The 20,734-nt window shown below is 38.3% G+C and overlaps 1 protein-coding gene across 1 annotated transcript in view; it reads right to left on the reverse strand.

Moving 5' to 3' along the window:
- The window catches only part of COL25A1 (collagen type XXV alpha 1 chain), a 476,840-nt gene that overhangs the window by 105,533 nt on the left and 350,573 nt on the right, over positions 1 to 20,734 (reverse strand). Inside the window, exons 8-11 of the mRNA XM_055086170.1 lie at positions 18,023 to 18,094; positions 17,171 to 17,278; positions 15,475 to 15,510; positions 260 to 286 (exon numbers count right to left, since the gene is read on the reverse strand). Of these exons, the coding sequence (XP_054942145.1) occupies positions 260 to 286; positions 15,475 to 15,510; positions 17,171 to 17,278; positions 18,023 to 18,094 (243 nt within the window). The remainder of the gene's footprint in view (positions 1 to 259; positions 287 to 15,474; positions 15,511 to 17,170; positions 17,279 to 18,022; positions 18,095 to 20,734) is intronic.

Below are 20,734 nucleotides of genomic sequence, written 5' to 3' on the forward strand. Positions count from 1 at the left end.
AGGATTTGAATTAAAACTTCAATAACCTACAAGTTTGGCAAACAGCTTAAAAAGAGTCTGCTCTGGATTTATTGACTTTTCTATAATGGAGTCAATTAGAAATCTAATGGCTAACATTACATGACTGTATTTTTAGAAAGCAGAATGCACAAACCAGACTGCTTTGGCATGACTTACAGTAGCTAATTCCATTCACTTTTCTGACTAGCCATTAGGCGATGGGAGTATAATTACCTTCACAGTATTATTTATACTCTACCTTTTGTCCTGGAGGCCCCAGAGGACCCTAAGAAAAGAAAAACAATTCAATAAACATAATATTGCAACCATTTAAACTTAAATGACTGATTAAAACTGTCCTATTCTGTAAGGTTCTATTGATATTTGTCATGCTGAAATACGCTGACGTTTTGTACATCAAGGAAAATGAAAATTTTCAGTTGGAAGTGCACAATGGGTCTTTTCTTCTCTCTTGTTCTCTTTTGAAGAACATTAAGCATATGCAGTAGGATTCTGATTTTTTCCTTTAAAAAAAAGGATCACAACATTGTAAATCAACTATATTTCAACTAAAACGAAACAGAAAGAATCTTTGCCATTCCAGCGCATCTGTTTCTTCAGATACCTGCAAATCTATCACATCAGTCTCATATAGAAGGCTGGAGATCTTGCTACTAGAAGCACTTAAAATGCAAGGCAGTTGTCAGCACACCGACTCGTTCTATGACTTCTGCATCTGCAAAACTTCAGGAAGCAGATTTGCAAAGGAAATCATTGAATGGCATTACAAAGAAACATGTTTTGCTCTATTCTTCCTCTTATGAAATGTGGCCAATTGACCTGCACAAAAACTTGTTTACAAACTAGGCGATGCCAAGGTCAGCTGTGACACGTAGCGTGCACCAGAAAAGGGAACAAAAGATGCTGTCAGCTGTTGCATAAACTATGACACTGGGGCAGGGGAGGAGAGGAGAAGAAATATAATATTTAGGAAGATGAATGGGAATATTTACATTTAAAATGGAAATGTGGCAGTTCTGAGATTTAGCAATTTTTTGACCACAAAGTCAGTGCTGGAATTCTGTTGGCTTTATTTAGAGTGAGGCATGCTTTGGGATTGTAGAAAAGAGCACAAAGAGAGCTGTAATTCTGACTTTTGATGTCTATTTTTAAATAAAAATATTAAGCACTTTTCTTCCAATTCTTTCAAATACTTTTAATTTCAGTATATTTTAACAAAGTTATAGGTACTCTCTCATTCCATGTAAAAAGCTCTTTATTCCATTACACTAAACTAATGGCTAGCTTATTTTTAATGTGTGACATTTCAGTTAATCAGCATCTTACATTCAGACTGTAACATAAAAAAAGGACTAGAGTGGTAATTAGAGGAAGAATTGGTCATGCATAATTTTTGTTTGTTTGTTTTGTTTTGTTTTTTGCGGTACGCGGGCCTCTCACTGTCGTGGCCTCTCCCGTTGCGGAGCACAGGCTCCGGATGCGCAGGCTCAGCGGCCATGGCTCACAGGGCCAGCCGCTCCGCTCCGCGGCATGTGGGATGCACAGGCTCCGGACGCGCAGGCTCAGCGGCCATGGCTCACGGGCCCAGCCGCTCCGCGGCATGTGGGATCTTCCCGGACCGGGGCACGAACCCGTGTCCGCTGCATCGGCAGGCGGACTCTCAACCACTGCGCCACCAGGGAAGCCCCATGCATAATTTTTTAATTAAAAATACACAATGTTTAGGAACATTCAGAGAATCTGTTCCTCATAAATTATTTTGTAATCCTCACAGGAAGACTAACAATTTCCTCATATAATCAGCTTTAGGTTACTGAAAGTGCACTGTGCAATATCACCTTTATAGATTCCTTTTTTAAAATGTAGGATGTAGTTTTACTGACTCGGTGACACTGAAGGCAAGGACATCGAATGTTAGACATATGAAAAAATTAATACTGGCCTACAAGCCTAGGAACTGCAAGAAAATGAATTCTTTTCTTTTTTCCTTTTTATTACAAAAAATTTTAAACATAATAAAGGGTAGGGAGAGTAATATAATGTACACCCATGTATCCATCACTTATATGTAACAATTGTTAATATTTTGCCATATATATTCCTTTTCAATTTACTCAACCTTCTTAATGAGCTTATCTCATCTATCTGTGTGGTCTGACTTTCTCTCACTTATCTCACTCCTTCAATTTAAAATTCTCCCCGTCTTAGATTTTGCAGAGAAAACAGAGGCTCTCAGGCATAAATTCCCCCAACATCATGTCTCTCATCAACTCAAACCCATGTGGCCCTCCTTACTATAGCAGAGGAGGAAGATGCTCTCCTCCCACTGGGCAAATGCATCCAGTAGACTCTGGAATCCATCCTTGCTTTCGCCCTCAGGGCTCTTTCTCAATCAATTATCCCTGAATCTGTACCAGAGCCTCCTGCTCTGCACTGGTTCCTTCCCCTTAGCACATAAACATGTGTAATCATTTCCTTACTTGGGTAAATTGTTTGGGAAGTGAATGTTAATGCTAAGTAAAGGCAGAATTTGGAAGCTGTAGTGATAGGAGATCTGAGAGTGAAGAAAAGACTTGGGTTTTATCATTGCCTATGATTCCATTTTTCCTAGTGTCTCCAGAGTATTTCACTTTTTGAAATGTTGATGTTAGAAAGGAAATTATATAACAAAAAGTACATTAATTCAATGTTTAGACTGAGAATGTATATGTTCAATGCAAACAGGTTTGTTTCCCACTATAAACCTAACTGCCACTTGAAAAAATATTGTTCACTAAAATTGGGCATTTCATTACATTGATATATAACCCTGGAAGGGAATATTTCAGATTAAAATAAGAGCAAATTTTAAACCAAATGTTTTAACTAGAGATGAACATATCTGGTATTTTCTAATCTGGTCTTCGCTGCATGATCACAGTAAGTCAGAGATTTAGAAAGATTACTCACAACTCTGAAATCTATGAAATTATATTAGCTGTATATTTTAACACAATAGTTAATAAAAGTCATAGGATGGCTATAAAAAATATATTATTTTTCTCACTGTTAGAAAACTACTGCCATTTTTGCTAAACTCCAAAAATAAAAGCAGTTTTTCAGACAATATTAATTTTGAATTGTGAATACGTATCTTATAAATTTTCATAACTATGTTGCCAAGGATATATCCTCAGCTACCAAAAATGTGCATATACTCCTTTGATCTTGCTGGCAGGAAAAATGGTAACAAGCCAAAGATAGTGTCATTGTTTTAGAGAGGAACTGGGAAAAAGCAATGTTGAATATAAGGCACTGACATACATTCGAGTAAGTAAACACACACACAAATAGCTATTTTGATCAATATTTTGCTCATGTATATATTTTTTGAGCATTCTCTGATTAATAATCCCATTATATATCTGTGACATTGTGGTCATAAATTTAAGCTTACAAATGAAAGCTTCACTGATCAAAAATAATTTTGAAGTTAGGATATGCTACTACCAGTTGGTTAAGATGTCTACATTTGAGTAGTTTTGTAGTTTCTAGTACAAATACAAATGTATAAAGTAATGGGTAAATGCCATAGAACCATTGACTGACTTTTCTAATCTTTCTTAAACTTATTTATATTCTCAGCCTGAATAATGACTTGGATGAAGAATATCATATATTCATTATTCACTTGTCAAGCTAGCGTATCTTATTATTCCTAAAATTAAAACTAGTTGTTCTAGTATTCTAAGATTTCTAAAATAATTCCATTATTGTTATCCCCATGTCTTAAAAAGTTTGAATCAAATAGCCTTCCAAACCAAAGAGTCAATCTTTTTAGTCCATTTTTATCAATCAATGAATTGTTCCTTTCTTAGGTATTTTCTTGGCGGGCACTTTTATATTTGCATATACTTTGCAGATGACCAATTAAGATGAGAATAATCTGGTCTCTTTTATTTTCTGTAATCATTTCTTTGTATATGTCTCAAGATTGGAAACTGTGTAATATACAGAATCTCAACATGTTAAACTATATTTCTTTAAGTTTAACTCCAGAAGTGTTAAACTATAATTTAAACCTTAAAATGTACTCATTTCAACATAGGCTCTGGCTGATGTAGAATGTATTACTTTTTCATTAAAGGATTTTGCACAATGGACATAACCTCATTCAAAAGATAAGAACCAAATGAGCCACTGAAAAATTCTAAGTGTGGAGTTAACGACATCACTTATCTGCAGATAAATGTTTACACCTAATTTTCATGGTCTTTCAGAAAAGACTATGGAGAGCTATGAAAACTTAAAAGTTATAAACAGGTAGGAAATTACACAGTGCACTGATTTTCTTTCCTGTTTTCCCCACCCCCGCTAGATTCCAGTTTTAAAGATTATGTAGAATATGGCAGTCAAGTAAGTTAAAGAAATACTGTAGTTCCCATTTGGTGATTGCCTTTCCTAAAGGCACGTTACTCGGGCCCGAGAGTGATCGTTTACTCCTCCGGCTCCGGGTCCACCAGATACTATACTTAGGAACATTCCCCAGTCTGCCTTCTTCTTCAGCTGCATTGCCATGCTCTTGTTCAACCCGCTTCTCTCTCACCTAAGCTACTGTGACATCCATCTAAAAGCCACTGTGTTTTCAGTCTTCTTCAACCCTTTCTACACAGTGCTGCCCGAGAGAGCTTTCTAAAAGGCTTACAGGTTTCTACCTTGCCTCAGCTGAAAAACCCTTCCATGGCTTTCCATGGATTTTGAGAGAAAAGTTCAAGCTTTTGTAACAGATGTAGTTTGCCACATAAGCCATGCTTCCTCATCTCTACACCTCTGCACCTCTGGTTGTCTGTTCCTTTAATGGGCTTCTTCTCTCTGGTCCTGTCTCTTCCACTCATCCCATAATTCAGGGCTCAGTGCCTCCACCCTTGGGGCTAGGTCCCCTTCTTTTGTTTTCCAAAGCACCCCTATGACGGCACTTCTTTCCCAGAATTTACCAACAATGTCGTGATTGTCAGGTTATTTCTTTCTTCACTCTACGTGTCTTTTATCATACACAGAGGCTGGCAGAGTAATTGCTCAGTGAATCCTTTTGGGTTCACTCATGAATTCATCCACTTAGCAGTTTTCTGAATGCCCATTGAGTGTGAGGCAATGTTCTAGGCACTGGGGATACAGTAGTGAACAAAATTAATAAAAATGCATGCCCTCCTGGACTGCGTAGTCTAGTGAATGGAGAAAGACAGTAGAAAAATAAACAAGTAAAACATAAAGTTGTGTCAGGGGGTAAGTGTTAAAGCAAATAGCGGGGTAGGGATTGGGAGGAGTGGATGTGGTGGTATTTTTAATTGGGGGATCAGTGAAGGCCTAGGATAAAGTGACTCTTGGAGAGAGCCCTGAAAGAGGTCAGGCAAGACCGTCATGCACATAGAAGGAGGAAGAATGTTCCAGGCAAGGGAATAGCAAGTACAAGGCCAAGAGGTGGGCATATGCTCAGTGTGTTCAAAGAACATGGAGGAGGCAATAGGTAGGTAGCAGAAGATGGGGGTCTGGAGAGGAGGGAGGTCACATGTGTATGGCCTTGTAGGTGCTTGTAAGCACAATGGTGCTTACTTTGAGTTGATAAAAATTATAGGAATGAATGATGAACACATAGAGTAAACCAAGTTTTCCCTTATACCTTAGACAATAGTATCTCAAGATAAGAATGACAAGATTTTTCACTCACGTTCACCCAAGTCATTCTAATGCTACTGGCCTATTCTGTTTTGTTTTTTTTTTTAATTTTTAATTTTTAAAAACATTTGGCTGCATTGGGTCTTTGTTGCTGCGCCTGGGCTTTCTCTAGTTGCGGTGAGCGGGGGCTCCTCTTCGTTGTGGTGTGCGGGCTTCTCATTGTGGTGGCTTCTCTTGTTGCAGAGCACCGGCTCTAGGCGCACGGGCTTCAGTAGTTATGGCACGTGGGCTTCAGTAGTTGTGGCACGCGGGTTTGGTTGCTCCACGGCATGTGGGATCTTCCAGACCAGGGATCGAACCTGTGTCCCTTGCATTGGCAGGTGGATTCTTAACCACTGCGCCACCAGGGAAGTCCCTGGCCTATTCTTATAGCCTCTAGATTACCTCTAAGTGCAAGAGTGAGTGGAGGAATTCAATTCATGGCTTCTATATTAAAACCGCAAAGCAAAAATCATCTTGATTACATGGTCTCATTGACACGGAGAGTGTCATGGATGTGGATGTAGGTCTAAGGTCTCTAATGCATATCAAAAGGCATCACGCAAACAGTAAGTAGAATTATCAACCCATGTTCATCTTCAAAGCAGGCAGTTAAGAAATGGATGTTTCTATAACCATTATGCATTGGCTGCACTTTCCAGCTTGTAAAAATAACATTTTTTAATTAAAAAGTCTTTTGTTTGATAGATCATGGAATGGAAAAAAAAATAATGAATTTTTCTGACTACTCATGTTAGCACAAATTTGATTGAGGTATTAATTACTTAAACAGAATGCAGAGTTTCTCAATGATGTGCTCTAGGATGCCTCTTGGGAGGTGTTTTAAGGCAAGTTCTGGTTGCCTGCTATTAGGAAATGATGTTCTGTGTGAGCAGGGGGCGGACATAGTTCCTGTTCTGTCCCTGATGGCTAACAGTAAAATTCAAAGCTCTAAAAGCTGCTGGTCATTTCTGGATACAAGAATATACAACCAGCTTCTGTAATAAAAAACACAGGGAACAAAAAAGAGGTGGTCCATCTGTGAAGGGGAGAATAAAAGCCCCAATCTATTAAGCCATTTAAAATTATTTCCTTTTTGAGTTAAGAATTTTTCCAAGATTTAATAAAAGTTAGGTAAAATGAAGAAAATACTTTTTAAAGTCTGTTTCCACGGGGAAAAATGATGACACATATAATCTAACTTATTGCAGTCATAAAATGTTAGTATCAGACTTTCTCAAGGGTTTGGTGCAACAGACTTTAATTATAACCTTTTGAAAGCTATTAACCTGGTCGCAAGATCAGAAAATACAACTTGGTTTGTAAAGGGTAAGAGGAACTTTGAAATAAATAATGGAAATTTGTCTTACTTAAGAAGGATTCATTTAAGATGTACTTATATAAAATTCCATGTTCTCCTTGGATGTTTGATGAGGGAGGGTCAAGAAACATAAACTCTAGCCACTATTATACGTGAGTCTGGAGTATAATTCAAATGATGTTTTACAAGATTCAGACTCCATAGCTTAAGTGTGTGGAAATGCCAAACGAGAAACTTTTGGGAAATGTTTAGAATGTAAGAGAGTGTGCTGATATGTTTTCAGCGTAAAAGCCAATGATTTAGCTGAACTGGGTATGAAGGAACACAGCATAAACAAGAAAAGAGCAGGACAGAGCTGAGATGGGAGAGCCTCATCTCTTGTTTCGAGTCCTCCATGGACTCTGTCTTCAGTCACATTGAATCATCTTTCCCAAGCAGTTTCCCATTAGCCTTCATGTGAAGGTCTTAATCATTCTTCGAGGCTCAGCAGGCATAACTCACTTCCTTTGTGAACCTTCTCCAATGTACCCAGACAGAGCTTGTTTTTGTCCTCTGTGTTTCTCTAGCACATTTTAACTGGCTGTATTTTAATATATTTACATATTTATCAAATCTACTTGACTAGGCAGCAAATTCTTCGGGCCATATATTTTACATCCTCAGCACCTATATAGCAGTGCCTAGCAAATAAATCATTATTGACTACATTGAAACAATGAATTAATAAATATGAAAATTATTAAGTTCCATTTACCGAATTTCCTCCATTGTTTTGCAACTCTAGCTCTCTTCCTTCTAATCACTGGAAAGAGTTCTCAGTTTTTTGTTTTTTGTTTTTTTTTAAGATGGCCATCGAAAACTTTTAATCAAATTGAAAAAGATATAAAGCACAACTTTTCTAGTGTATATAAATAATGATATTTTGAAATAAAATGGTTACATCACAGTAGTACCTAATGGAATCAAAATACTAGGGTGAATCATCCAACATCATCTATTTAGAAGATACATAGACAGGCTCTTCTTATGGGAAGTTAGACATCATTCTATTTTTCTACTTAAAGTTCTCAGATTTGAGGCAGTTGTTTCTGTTGAAGTATCTGGGATTTTCTTCTGTTTCAATAATATCATTCCATAATTTCTATTATTTGAAGAAGTTCCTCTAAAACAGGTCTCCTTCAGAGCCTATCAATACGATGACATGTTATTATATTAATTCATGAATATTTGATGAAAAAGTTTTAAATGCAGTAATTAATTTTTTAAAAGAATAAATTCTTTTTGACTTCTCTACCTCATGTGCTGACTTTTTGGGGAAAATATTAAACCTGGATGATTCATTTGTTGGTGTTTCCCCAAATCATGAAGCCCTGACCTCCTTATGGGAGGTCTCTTAACGCTCAGGAAATTAAAGAAGCCATACATTTTTCTCACCACTTGAGGAAACCAGGACCCAAGACTAAATATTGGACATTAACTACCACCAGCAGATAAAAGACAGATCTAGGTATTAGAGAATCTATGCTCTGATTAGGTCCCCAAACAGAGATTCTATCACCTCTACCAAATATCCAAGGCTCAAATTAGCTCATTCCATCCCTTCTAAATATTTAATAAACTGTTTCTCATTGCTGCATCCAAAATGGAAATGACCCGTAAAGAAGGAAAAATTAACAGGCTTCCTCTGCCCTCTGTGATTAAGCATACTTCCCTAGTGTACCATAAAGGAAACAAATGTATGGTTCATGAAGGCCTATCACCCTATATATACTATGCTCAGTAAAAACTATTTCTATTGAGTAAAGCGCAAGTGCTTTTCCTATTTTAAATCAACAATGCTAAGAAACACTAACTGCTAAAATTTAAATATCCTACGACCAGTAGAAGGAAGACTTAACTTTAGTACTCTAATATGTACTCATCTACTGCCCAGATCTGTTTTCTATCTAGACCAGCCTTACCCAACAGAACATTCTGGAATAGTGGAAATAGTCTCTATTGCTCAATCCAGTAGGTAGCCAGTAACCACACGTGGCTACTGAGCACTTGAAATGTGGCTAGTGCCACTTTTAGAAACTGGATTTTAAATTTTATTGAATTTCAGTTTAAATGGCCACATGTGGCTAGCGGCTCCTGTATTGGAAAGTGTAGATCTAGCAGATCTACACTGTAAAATGCATAAGACGACGATCAGGTGAACTGGATTCTACCCTAGTTATGCCACAGACTACTCTCTGAGCTTGGTCAAGTTATTTATTCACTCTGATGCCGTTTCTTTAGCTGTGAAGTGGTTAACTAGATGATTCCTAAGATTCCTTCCAGATCATTTACACTCTAGTTAAAAAACAGTCACAGAGTGTGACTAAAAATCGCTACAGTTACTTTCTCTCATGAAAATCAGTCCTTTAGTTACACCCTGCATATTCATGAACACACATATACTTCCAATTTTCTATAATACATGAATGAATATATGAAGATGCAGAAGAAAAAGTAGTTTTCTGTTGGATTTATCCTGCTTAATCCTACTCCTGGCATGCGATGATATTGGATGAGAGAAAAATATAAACAGGATTTCCTTGCATTAGTACCTGATTTATCAATTCATTGATTCCTATTATTCAGTCATTCAGTTTATTGAATACACTAAGCACCAGACACAATTATTTTGGGATGTGATAAATGCTGTGGAGGAGGGGAGAAGGCAGCTTCTAACTTAGCCTGGGGGAGTGTGAACGTCTGTGAATGAGGAAGTGAGTGGGAAGTTTTCTCGAAGGAGGTGACCAAAGCAGAAGTCTATTTTTTTGAGTCCGTTCAGACACATGGCCCCGGTTACTGCCCTTAGCCCTGGGCAAGAGGGCTCCTGCGTTAGGGTCCACACTTTAGAGATCTCTTCCCTGGCTGCACACCTCCTCCTGTGGTAGCCCCCCGCCCCCGACCTTAGACTGTACTTTGGGTTCCTGGGACCTTGGGATTCTCTGCCCCAATGACTGGAGCGCCCTTCAAGGACTGTGAATTCTCTCTTTCCCAGGTCTGTTCTTCTGCAGGTGAACCACACCACTGGTGTGCACTACAATAAACTGGAGGATGGGGCAAAGAGGTGGGTATTTTGAGGCATGTGGGTGGAGTTTGATCCTGTGAGCATCCCAAATGTCTACATATGAGATCTTCAGTCTCATAGAGATGCGGGTATGAGGTAAGTGTGGGAGAGCCGGGGAGCAGGCCTCGGCGCATTTGGAAAACCAAGTATTACAGGCTCTGGTGGGTTGGAAGGACTCTGTCGGCGTGGCATTTACATGTACTTCATGGACAATCAGATTAAGTGAGAATAATAAAGCATTCGAACAGTTGCTAAGGCACCCCAGCAGGCAGTGTAGTGTGTGCACAACTGAAGTAATGCAGTTTTACCAAAAAAGATTTCATTGTTAATATCTAGTCCAATAACTAAATATCCTAAGATGATTTTGGCCATTTTGGTTATTTGTGATTTGAAGGTTTGTTTGCCTCACCAGATTAAAATCATGAAGAGAAGCCTGCTACTGTGTCCGATGTCTGCCGTCCTGCTGATCAATATGGTTGAGAGAGCAGAGTACAATTAAGTAAAATGATACGTTTTATCAAATCTGTGGGATAGCAGTGCATTATAACTAAATATGTTTAAAGTAAATCTTCACATATTGGTTGATTCAATTTTATTTTAAATGAAGCAGAAGCAATTATCTATGCTTATGTTATTAGCTACCATAAAATACATTATATTCACTTGACACAAACGTATTAAATGTGTCTGCAGGCAAAATCAAACTAAACTAAAAAGTATCTATAATTTCTTTGGATACAATCCAAATTTCACTTTAAGGAACAATAACAGAAAAACTTTTCTGAGTTTTGAACTCTCAGACACCACCAGGGCCCAAAGAATGACATTTTAAGTACTCTTATAATTCAGAAAGAGATGAATGGATACGCTATGGAGTTTGCATATATTTGGGGGGCAGGAGAGTTTCAGTGTAGGGAACGTGATATGGTCTCTGAAACCTTGGTTATAGACACTTTGGACAAAAAAATAATTTCCAGGAAACAGGGACTAGTTGGTATACTGAATATACATCATTTGTCTTTTATGTTTTTGAGAACTACTATATTTGTCAAGGAAAGAAACAGTAAGGATATCAAAAGGAAAGACACCTTCAAAAATACTATTCTAACAACTATTTAAACTCCTGAAGAACTGAAAAATAAAGACCATTTGTGCCGGGGTTCAGAGCTTTAGCATTTCCAGCTGTGGTCGGTTCTTGGTGTGATGCTTGAGTCTAATTTTATAAGCCAGAGTGATTCTCTCCTTATTTAGACGGAGTCCAGTTTGTTTTAGCTCAAGATTCTGCCTTTTAATACCTCCTCTAGAACTTCTCGCAAAACCTGAAGGTCTTGTTTATGGAATAGGTGCACAGCAGGGTTAAATAAATGTGGAACTGCTTGAGAGGCAGGACTTCTTTTTTATTCTATTAGAGATGCTGTTAATCTTCAGATGATTATTTTTGCGATATAAAATATATAGCGTGGATTATGAAAACTAATTCCCCACCTGACACACTCATAAACAGTTTTGAAAGAGCTAATTTTAGATCATTCCTAGTTTTTTCATTTCATCATTAGAGACATTTTACATTTTAAAAAATTCTCTAGTGCCTCTCAAGATCCTCACATAAGCAAACACTCCTCCATGGTGCAAACCAACAGAGGTCGTGGGTTTTGCATGCTGTGGAAAAGATGAGAGCAGTGGTATATATTATCTTCCCTTGTCTGAACTGGTGGATGAGAAGGGGTGTGTTATGAAAAGGTGATGAGGTAAGAAGATGTGATATATAGGAGAAGGCCAAACACAATGATGGCAACAAACAGGACAAAAGGAATAAGTTGCATTATCAGTCACAGTATTTGACACACTCTAATTTAATTGACAGCTATAATCACACTGTCGTTAGCCCTTATGTCTCATAGTGTGGTCTTTCTGTATGCCACGTTATGTCATCTGACATTTTTGTCTTAACAGCAATACTTCTCATTTGTGGAAGTCTGTGTTCCATCAAGCCTTTTCATATTTTTATTATTTCACTTGCTTCTCACCATATTCCAGTGATATAGGTGGAATAGGAATTATTGCCTACATTTTATAGATCAGTAAAAAGGATCACAGACGATAGTCATACACTCCTAAGTTGTTCTGAGGCCAGAATTACTGGTAATATGTACTTTTCTTTCTACCAGACTTTGAGTCAAAACACACACACCCACATAGGCACACATACATATAATATTTGAAAGGAAAAAGAAAATTTCTAAGGAAATTTTTCTCCGCATGAAAGCTGCTATTATATTTCCAGTATCTTCTGTCTTTGAGATGGGTTAAAATACACAGGTGCTATTTAAGTTAGTAAACATAGTGATTTTTTTTTAAAATGATACTTTTAAAAATAATAGAAATATTTCACTTTAGGCAAATATATAAAAATTCAGTTTGCTGGGAAGAGGAATTAGGGGATTGTATTGCTTTATGAAAAGACTCTGAATAGGATTGCTTTAAATAGCAAAATTTCCCAGCACATTTAAGCTATGTTGATTTATGAAAATCTGATTCATATAGAACTTTACAGGAGTACATCTGTTATATAAATCCATGCTCACCTGTAATTTACTGTTGAGGGAACAACTGAGTGATAATAATAATAACATACTCATACAATTCTTCATTATATATTTTAAAGTGCTTTCTCCTAATTTATTGCACTTGTCTTTGGCAACCTTATAGGGGAGGCAGAGAGGGTATGATTTTCCTTTCTTTACAGATGGAAAATTGAGAGGTTAAGTGACTTGCCCAAGGTCAGAGAGACAGACCATTCATTTACTGCTATTGGAGTGATGTAGTTTTAACAGGGTAGTCAAGGAAGTAAGGTTCTTCCTCTTAATTTTTTTTTTTTAACCAGCTGTGAAGGCTATTAAAACAGAGGTGGATGATCTCACAAATATACTGTTGGATGAAAGAAGCCAGACACAAAAGTTACATATTGTATGATTCTATTAATATGAAATTCAAACGCAGGCAAAGTTAATCTGTGGTGGCAGAAGAGGGAGATGGTGATGGGGGAGTGGGTAAAGGGGGTTTCTAGGATATGATAACCTTCTATTTCTTGATCTGGTTTGTGGTTACACAGCTATGTTCACTGTGAAAATTCACTGAGATATATACTTATTTGTCTACTTATTAAATATATATTATACAAGTTTTCTTTTAAAAAAGAATTTTACATCTTTAAGAACAGTACAATGCTGTACTTTAGAAGATCACTACATTAGACATATCCTTTGAACATTTGTGATTTCAACTGAGTTTCTCAGCTTCATTTTTTGAAATGAGAATATGAACTATAACTGAAGAGTTTAAAGAGAGAAGAAAGGTTTAGAGAAAAATACTCAGGATCACCTTTATCTGAAAAGTTGCTATATGAAATGGGAAATCAGAGCAAACTAAGACAATGACGTAATTCATTTAGGACTAGGTGGAACATTCATATTTAATGACATTAAGCTAGGAATGGTAGGGAAATGGGACTAATTCGTTATTCACACCGTGTATTCTAGAGCGTGTATATGAATTTAAGGAAGATGAGATTATAATTTTTTAAACATCCATTTTTATTTTAGAACTGTGTATATTACGGTGCTGCACTGGGCATCAGGGTAGAAAGCCTGTGGCAATGATAAAAATCATAGGCTCTGCACACCCAGGGACAAACAAGGGCTCCTAAGAATCCTAAATAGCCTTGGACGTAAGAGTGTATGGGAGGAATATGTTTTGACTGTTATCCGCGATAGAAATCACAGGTGCATTCAATTGCATAAAGCAATTTCAAAACTTATATGGTAGTTTTCCAAAAATTCTTCACCCCCTCTGATCCTATAACGTAGAGAGCTAATGCTGCCCTTGTATGCAAAGTTACCACGGATCACAGATGTTTAATTTTCACGTATGGTCTTTTGCTGTTGTTGTTTTTCTTTCATTTTATTCTTTTTAAAGAGAATCCATTATAGTACTCCCGGCCTGATTGTCTGTATCAAATATCTATCTTGATACTGTAGGTCAGAAACAGAGAATTTCCAGGCAATGGGTCAGGTGTGGTCCCAGGATGCTTCCATTTCACCAGTGATGTTTTGAAGGCAGCTACATGACAGCTAGGACTACAGCTTGTTGAGTGTCTCCCCAGGAGGGCTGTTGAAGGCATCCTGTGCAGGGAGAAGCCTTTGACCTTTAGCCCATGCACACATTTGTTTTAATTCTTGACCAACTAACGTGTTCCTGTGCATTCGTTTCACTAGGGCCTAGCTTCTATTTTTTTTAAATACATCTTATATCCTGAGCACCTGCAGGCTGCGCGCCACACATCGTGTGAAATGGACGTGATCAAGTGGATTGTCATCACTGCATCCAGGGCAAGTGTGAGACATAGCTGTCCTCTGGAATTGGAGTTCTTAGAGCGTCATCCTGTGTTCCCCAATATTTTTCGTGTCACAGAGTAGGTCAGAAAGGTAGCTCCAGAGACAGGGAGGAAGTGACGGGGAGAGGTAGGTTGAAGGAATTCTACTCTTTGGGGCTCAGCAAGCTGCCCTAACTTCTCTTTCACTGGCAAAGCATAAACAAACTTGAGGAGCTGGGACCTGCGTGTTTACGGGCAAGTCCAAGAGGAATCACTTCACGATCTTTTTTAATGACAGAGATCAGCAACGCACAACTGTTTCTCTCTGGGTGGAAGGACAAATGATATTCAAACCATAACTGCTGATATTTTAACCATTAACTTATCGTTTTATTATCAGTTTCAGGGGTCAAGAAGGCACAACTGTTCTCTCCCTTCGGCAAAAGAAAAACCTCTTGAATCACTGTCGAAGGTTTGCTCTACTAGTTCACAGGTAGTGATACCTGGTTCCTTTGAAATCTCATTTCTGTTTAAGCTAATAGGCATATCCCTGAATTTAACCTCTTCTAACAGAGTCTTCCTCAGCATCCTCTGTCACTTGCTTCACCTAGAATCTCCCTCTTTTTTCCTCTTGTATCAGTTCTTCAGATGTGTTGTCATGTGATCCTTAGCATGTGATGGACAGGCCCTATCACTTCTTTTTTGGTTGTTTGTTTTAAAGGAATACATTTTTTTTTTTTTTACCATTAAAAAAAACTGAAGTATAGTTCATTTACAATGTTGTGTTAGCCTCAGGGGTACAGCACAGTGATTCAGTTGTCCCTATTACTTTTTAACTTTTACTAATTCTTACTCTTTGTTACAGATCACACAACAGGCACATTTGTTACACATCGTCTTGACCACAGTTTTGAGTAACTTGTTTTTTCATTCTTTTCAGTATAGAAAAAGATAAATTCAGATACTTGCCATCAAACCTTGTTCTCCTGGTTTCCCTGGTTCACCCTTAAAAAAGAATAATGATAATTTTATTAATGATGTAAACAGTAAAAACCAATTTCAATCGTTTTTTTTCTTTTTCACAATATCCACTAGGGATCTTGAATGTCAAATATATACTTTTTAGGCTAAAGAAAGGAATGCAAACACAATGTAATTTAAAGAGCACTGACGTTCTTTCTTCAAATTCATTTTATAAACATTTTAGGATTTAATACAACGAATCTATATTGCAGCACAGATTTAAGAATTATGCCAAGAAGCTATTCTAAATAAAGCAAGTAGTAGTGATTATACTGTAAAGCAGCTACGGGTTCTCTATCTTTTGGGGTTTCATCTCAAGAAAAGGTGAGACATTAGAAGACACTTTTAGGATGAAACCACTACCTCTGATGGTACAGTGAAAGCAGTGCTAACAACCAGCATATTACGCTGAAAGTCAATTCCTTATTTCATATGACAAATGAGACATTAGAAGACACTTTTAGGATGAAACCACTACCTCTGATGGTACAGTGAAAGCAGTCCTAACAACCAGCATATTACGCTGAAAGTCAATTCCTTATTTCATGACAAATTTATAGCAACTTTTGGCGAGGGGTATGAGGCTTATAAGAAGGTTGTCCCAGCAAAGTTTTAAAGTACCCTATAGTCTTAAAAAAAGAGTCACTCAAAAATTACATAAATATATGCATATAAAAATGAAATCTACCAAAACATTAATGACTGGCCGATTTGTTTTTTCGGTTGCCTTTATTTTCAAATTTTTCTACTTTGTGGATAAATATTTTATTATTACTTTTGTACTACAAAAACACTGATGAAAATAATTTAAGTTAAAGCTATACATTAAATAAATAATTTAATTCAGCAATAAACCTGAATTTCAGGTCCTAAAGCCATAAATGTACACATTTTTGACCTTTTCCATGTATTTCTTTAAATTGCTGAGTTGCCTCTACCCAACCAAACCATTTATCTAGTGTCCTGTGCTACTACTCTATTATTGACACTTGACCAATCTTAGTAGCTAAGTACTAAGTAAATTAGTACTTAGATCTAAGTGTTGAGATCGCTGTTAAGTCATTTCTATTAATAAGCTTCACATACAAAGGACAAATGATATTCAAACCATAACCCCTGATGTTTTAACCATTAATTTTACTATTTTATTCGTGATTTGGGGGGTCAAGTTACTTGCAAGGGATAAATATTAGGAAGATTTACCTCTTTTACTTTCCATAAACTGCATAGGACTTTATTGTCTCTATTTTGATCCTTTGTAAAATGTTATCAATCTCCCACCTAGTTTTTCAAGCTAGTCTTCCGTTTAAACCAAAGGCATTGAGGTTCTCTATGGCAGTCAGGACGCAAGTGAGATCAGGCGTCTCCACCCGCAGACCTCTTGAGGCTTACCTGAAGACCAGGTCAGTTGCTGTCTCCAGGCGTCTCCCTGGGGTTTGCGTGGGTGCCCCGAGGGTTGAGTGGTAAAGCGGATTCCGGCCTGCAGTGACCTCTCTGCTCGGGGACTTTCCTATCATCCCACGTCCTTCAACCGGCTCCGCTCTCTTGACCTCTGCCACCCCCGTCCCCAACTCCAACCCAATTCTCAGCGCTTTAAAGGAAACAAAACCTGTGAGAACAACTGATCCAAAAAGCAACTCACAGGCACTCCTGGCATTCCGCGGGGGCCATCTTTCCCTGTGTCCCCAGGAGGCCCTCGTGGGCCTGGAGGGCCTGGAGGGCCTGGAGGCCCAGCCTGTCCTTGGTCACCCTACAAGGAAGAAGGGAACAGACCAACAATAACCGTGAAAGGTAAAGACCCAGGTCTTCTTTTCAACACTTTAAATTTGTACTATCTAATTCACATTCATACTGTGAAAAGACCCAGAACAACCACAAATGGTAAAGCCTGTAGGCAATTTGCCTGCCAGTAGGAAGCAAATAAATATTCATGCTGGGTGAGCTGAGTAGACGCTGTTGAAATCCAAGCAGCTCAGGAACCAGCACTCTCAGCTCTTGGAAATAGTGTATATGTTATCATTATACTCAGAGCTGGTAGAAAACTTTTGCATAACTTTATCCATGACAATGCTGCATCAGTTATATTCACCTTGCTTAATAAAATGGCTGCATTTATAGTTGGACAAATATTTACTTTTTCATAACCTATAAAATTAAACATGCAAGGCTCTTGTCATGCTGTGTAATAAGTTATAAATTACCAAAGCTAGAGAGCTTAGAAACTGGATCTATCACTGGATATAATTTTTAAGCGTTCTTTTTTTTTTTAATTTAAGAAGAAATTAGATTGGCTTTCTATACCTTTTGGTTTTGGTAGTTTCATACACATTTCAAACAAATGTAGCTCACTAAACATAATTTTGCTCTAGGCTATTTTAAAATAAATACCCACCACCCACACTCTGCCTATGAGAGATAAATGGTAAAGCAACAGTATACAGAGTAAAAATTGAATGTAAAGGAGAAATCAGACTTGAGCAAGAATAAGCACTACCTTAATCAGGCGGCGTTTAATGAGCTGCTGATCAGCAGAGAGAAACCCATGATTGATTTTAGGAAACACCATCTGATCAGTCAGGTGAGGTCAAAGGTTGGAGTTCAGAGATGAGAGAGTTGAAGAATAGGCATCAGAAGGCCCCAAGAAAGAAATAAAGATACACACATTAGACTTATAATAACCGTCAAACAGAACAGAACTGGCACTTGTGTCTGACATCGGACCCTCTGGCTCTTCTTGAAAGAAACAGAACCCTGAAATGGGACGGTGAAACCAGATTTTTAGTTAGAAATGAATCTTTTTTTTTTTGCTGCGGGCGTTGGGCCTTTTAAAATGTTGTATATTAAAGAAGCAGGTAACCTGGAGCCACCTGCATCCTGCACTCTGAGCAAAAGTCCAGAGACGAAGTGCCAGTTCAATTTCTGTCAGATTCCTCAACCAGCATAATGCGGCACGAACTCGACTCTCATTTTATGGATGCCCGAAGTCCAGAGTATTTAGGATTGTTTAATCCACTGAAAAGTACCACAGAGCATTGCGATGCATGCCAATCAAACCACCGAGGCGTGGCACAGCCTTAGAGAGCTTGCCTGCCTTTCTTCGACTTCAATATGCTCTTCTCTTATAGGCTCAAGATTCTCCTTCTTTTTTTTTTTTTTTTTTTGTGGTACGCGGGCCTCCCTCTGCTGTGGCCTCTCCCGTTGCGGGGCACAGGCTCCGGACGCGCAGGCTCAGCGGCCATGGCTCACGGGCCCAGCCGCTCCGCGGCATGTGGGATCCTCCCGGACCGGGGCGCGAACCCGGTTCCCCCGCATCGGCAGGCGGACGCGCAACCACTGTGCCACCAGGGAAGCCCAAGATTCTCCTTCTTAATGTACGTTTGACCTCACTGATGGAGGTGAGGTTCCAAGTGCCCAATAACCTGTGTGTGTGATGAAAGGGAACGCCTGGACTCGGAAAGCCAGTTGAGCTGTTGTTGCTCGCTCTTATGCTGATTGCGGGCTCTGACTGAGCAGGCATGGGTGCCAACCACGAACCTTGACGGTGAGGATCTGATTACTGTGCAGAGCGGCAACTGTGGAGAAGCCTGGCAGACCCTATGGACAGGGCACAGCACCAAAACAACACGACACAAAACGTCACACAGACATTCCACTGGTGGACAAACGCAACAAGCATGTACCTAATGCCACCCCGTCCTGGCTCTAAGTCTTACCTTGTCGGACACAGTAAACAAAATCAGACCCATGAGGCCCCCAGGCCAACCATTTCTTAAAGGGAATGGTCAGCTTGAGAGCTCAGGTCCATTGGGATCTGTGTACATACGCTTAAGATTTCTGGACTCTTACGTACAAAATGTTAGTACAGAATGGAGATAACTACAGACTCTGTTATGAACACAACGCTGTAATTTCCCTCTACTGATATTCTGTTTACAGCTCAGGACATACAATACATGTATCAAATCTTTTTTGGACAACAGTGAACAGAATTTTGCAGTCAGATCAGATGTATGCCTCAGAATAAATGCAGTACGCTTCACAAAATACAGTCTTACCACCCACATATCAAAATTTCTGTCTCCAATCATATGATGATTCTCAGGTCTTTCCTGTTTCAGGAATTCCTGCAGAGGTGGTGGATGGAAATCTGTCTCTTATAACATGTGTATTTCATGTCAGGGGGATTTATGGTCACACTGCAGTAATCACTTCTGTCACATAACTTTTCCAAAAGAACTTGACAGTTCACACACCCCCTTGAAGCAGAAAAGTGGTTTTGAATTCCTTAACCAAGGAAAATGGGCAAAGGATGTTTTAAAAGCCTGTGCTTTACTAGCTTGTACTAACTTGTGTTCACAGGCGCTATCAATTGGGTAGGTCTGAGAGAGAAATTTTGCCTGTGTTCTTTTTCCAACAACATGTGATATCAGAGCCTTGTATTCCAATTTTTTTCCCACGCAGAATACTTTTACCATACAAAAAATTAAACAACAACCATGGTAATATATGGCCTCGAGTGTCTGCAGGATTCCTTCCTATGTTTTCCCCTCCCCACTGCCTTTCCCCTCTTCCCACCCAAATCTACTTCGAGGATATTTCGAGAAAAAGCCAGAAATTTTCTAGTTTTTAAATTTTATTAGTTTAGGTATATTTTTCCCCTTATTTCCTCCTTATTAGGGATATATTTTTCTTAAGAGAGACAATAAAATTATGTTTGTAGTCTGAGACATCTCTTCAGCCCTAATGCCTCTGATTCTTGTTCTTTAGAGCTGGGACTTCTCAGGAAGCAAAGCCGAGGAAATCTTATGCCTTTTGCCAAGTCCTGTCTGATAAGGTTATTAAGTGGCTGGGTAGTTTCGAGGTGACCTATATCCTCTTTTTCTTCTCCTCAAGTAAAAGTCCTTTAAACAGAGACTCCACAAATTCAGAAATGCTACAAGTTGGAAAACAGATGTGTACAGTTTGCTTATGTTTTACTATGGAATATGAGTTTAAAATGTTATTAGATGGTAATGTGCCAGCATCTTTCCATCTGTGACTCATTAGCCCTATATTACACAGTCAGAATTTTATATATAAACCTCGTATTTATGTAACAAAGAACAAAAACAGATACAAACAAGAAGTCTATGAGGGATCAGAATCTTGATTAGTGGCGATAAATCATAGTGTTACTTTAAATGGGATTATCTAACAAAAATAATTT

This window comes from Physeter macrocephalus, chromosome 7 (assembly GCF_002837175.3).
Source record: "Physeter macrocephalus isolate SW-GA chromosome 7, ASM283717v5, whole genome shotgun sequence".
In the NCBI taxonomy this organism is placed as follows: domain Eukaryota; kingdom Metazoa; phylum Chordata; class Mammalia; order Artiodactyla; family Physeteridae; genus Physeter; species Physeter macrocephalus.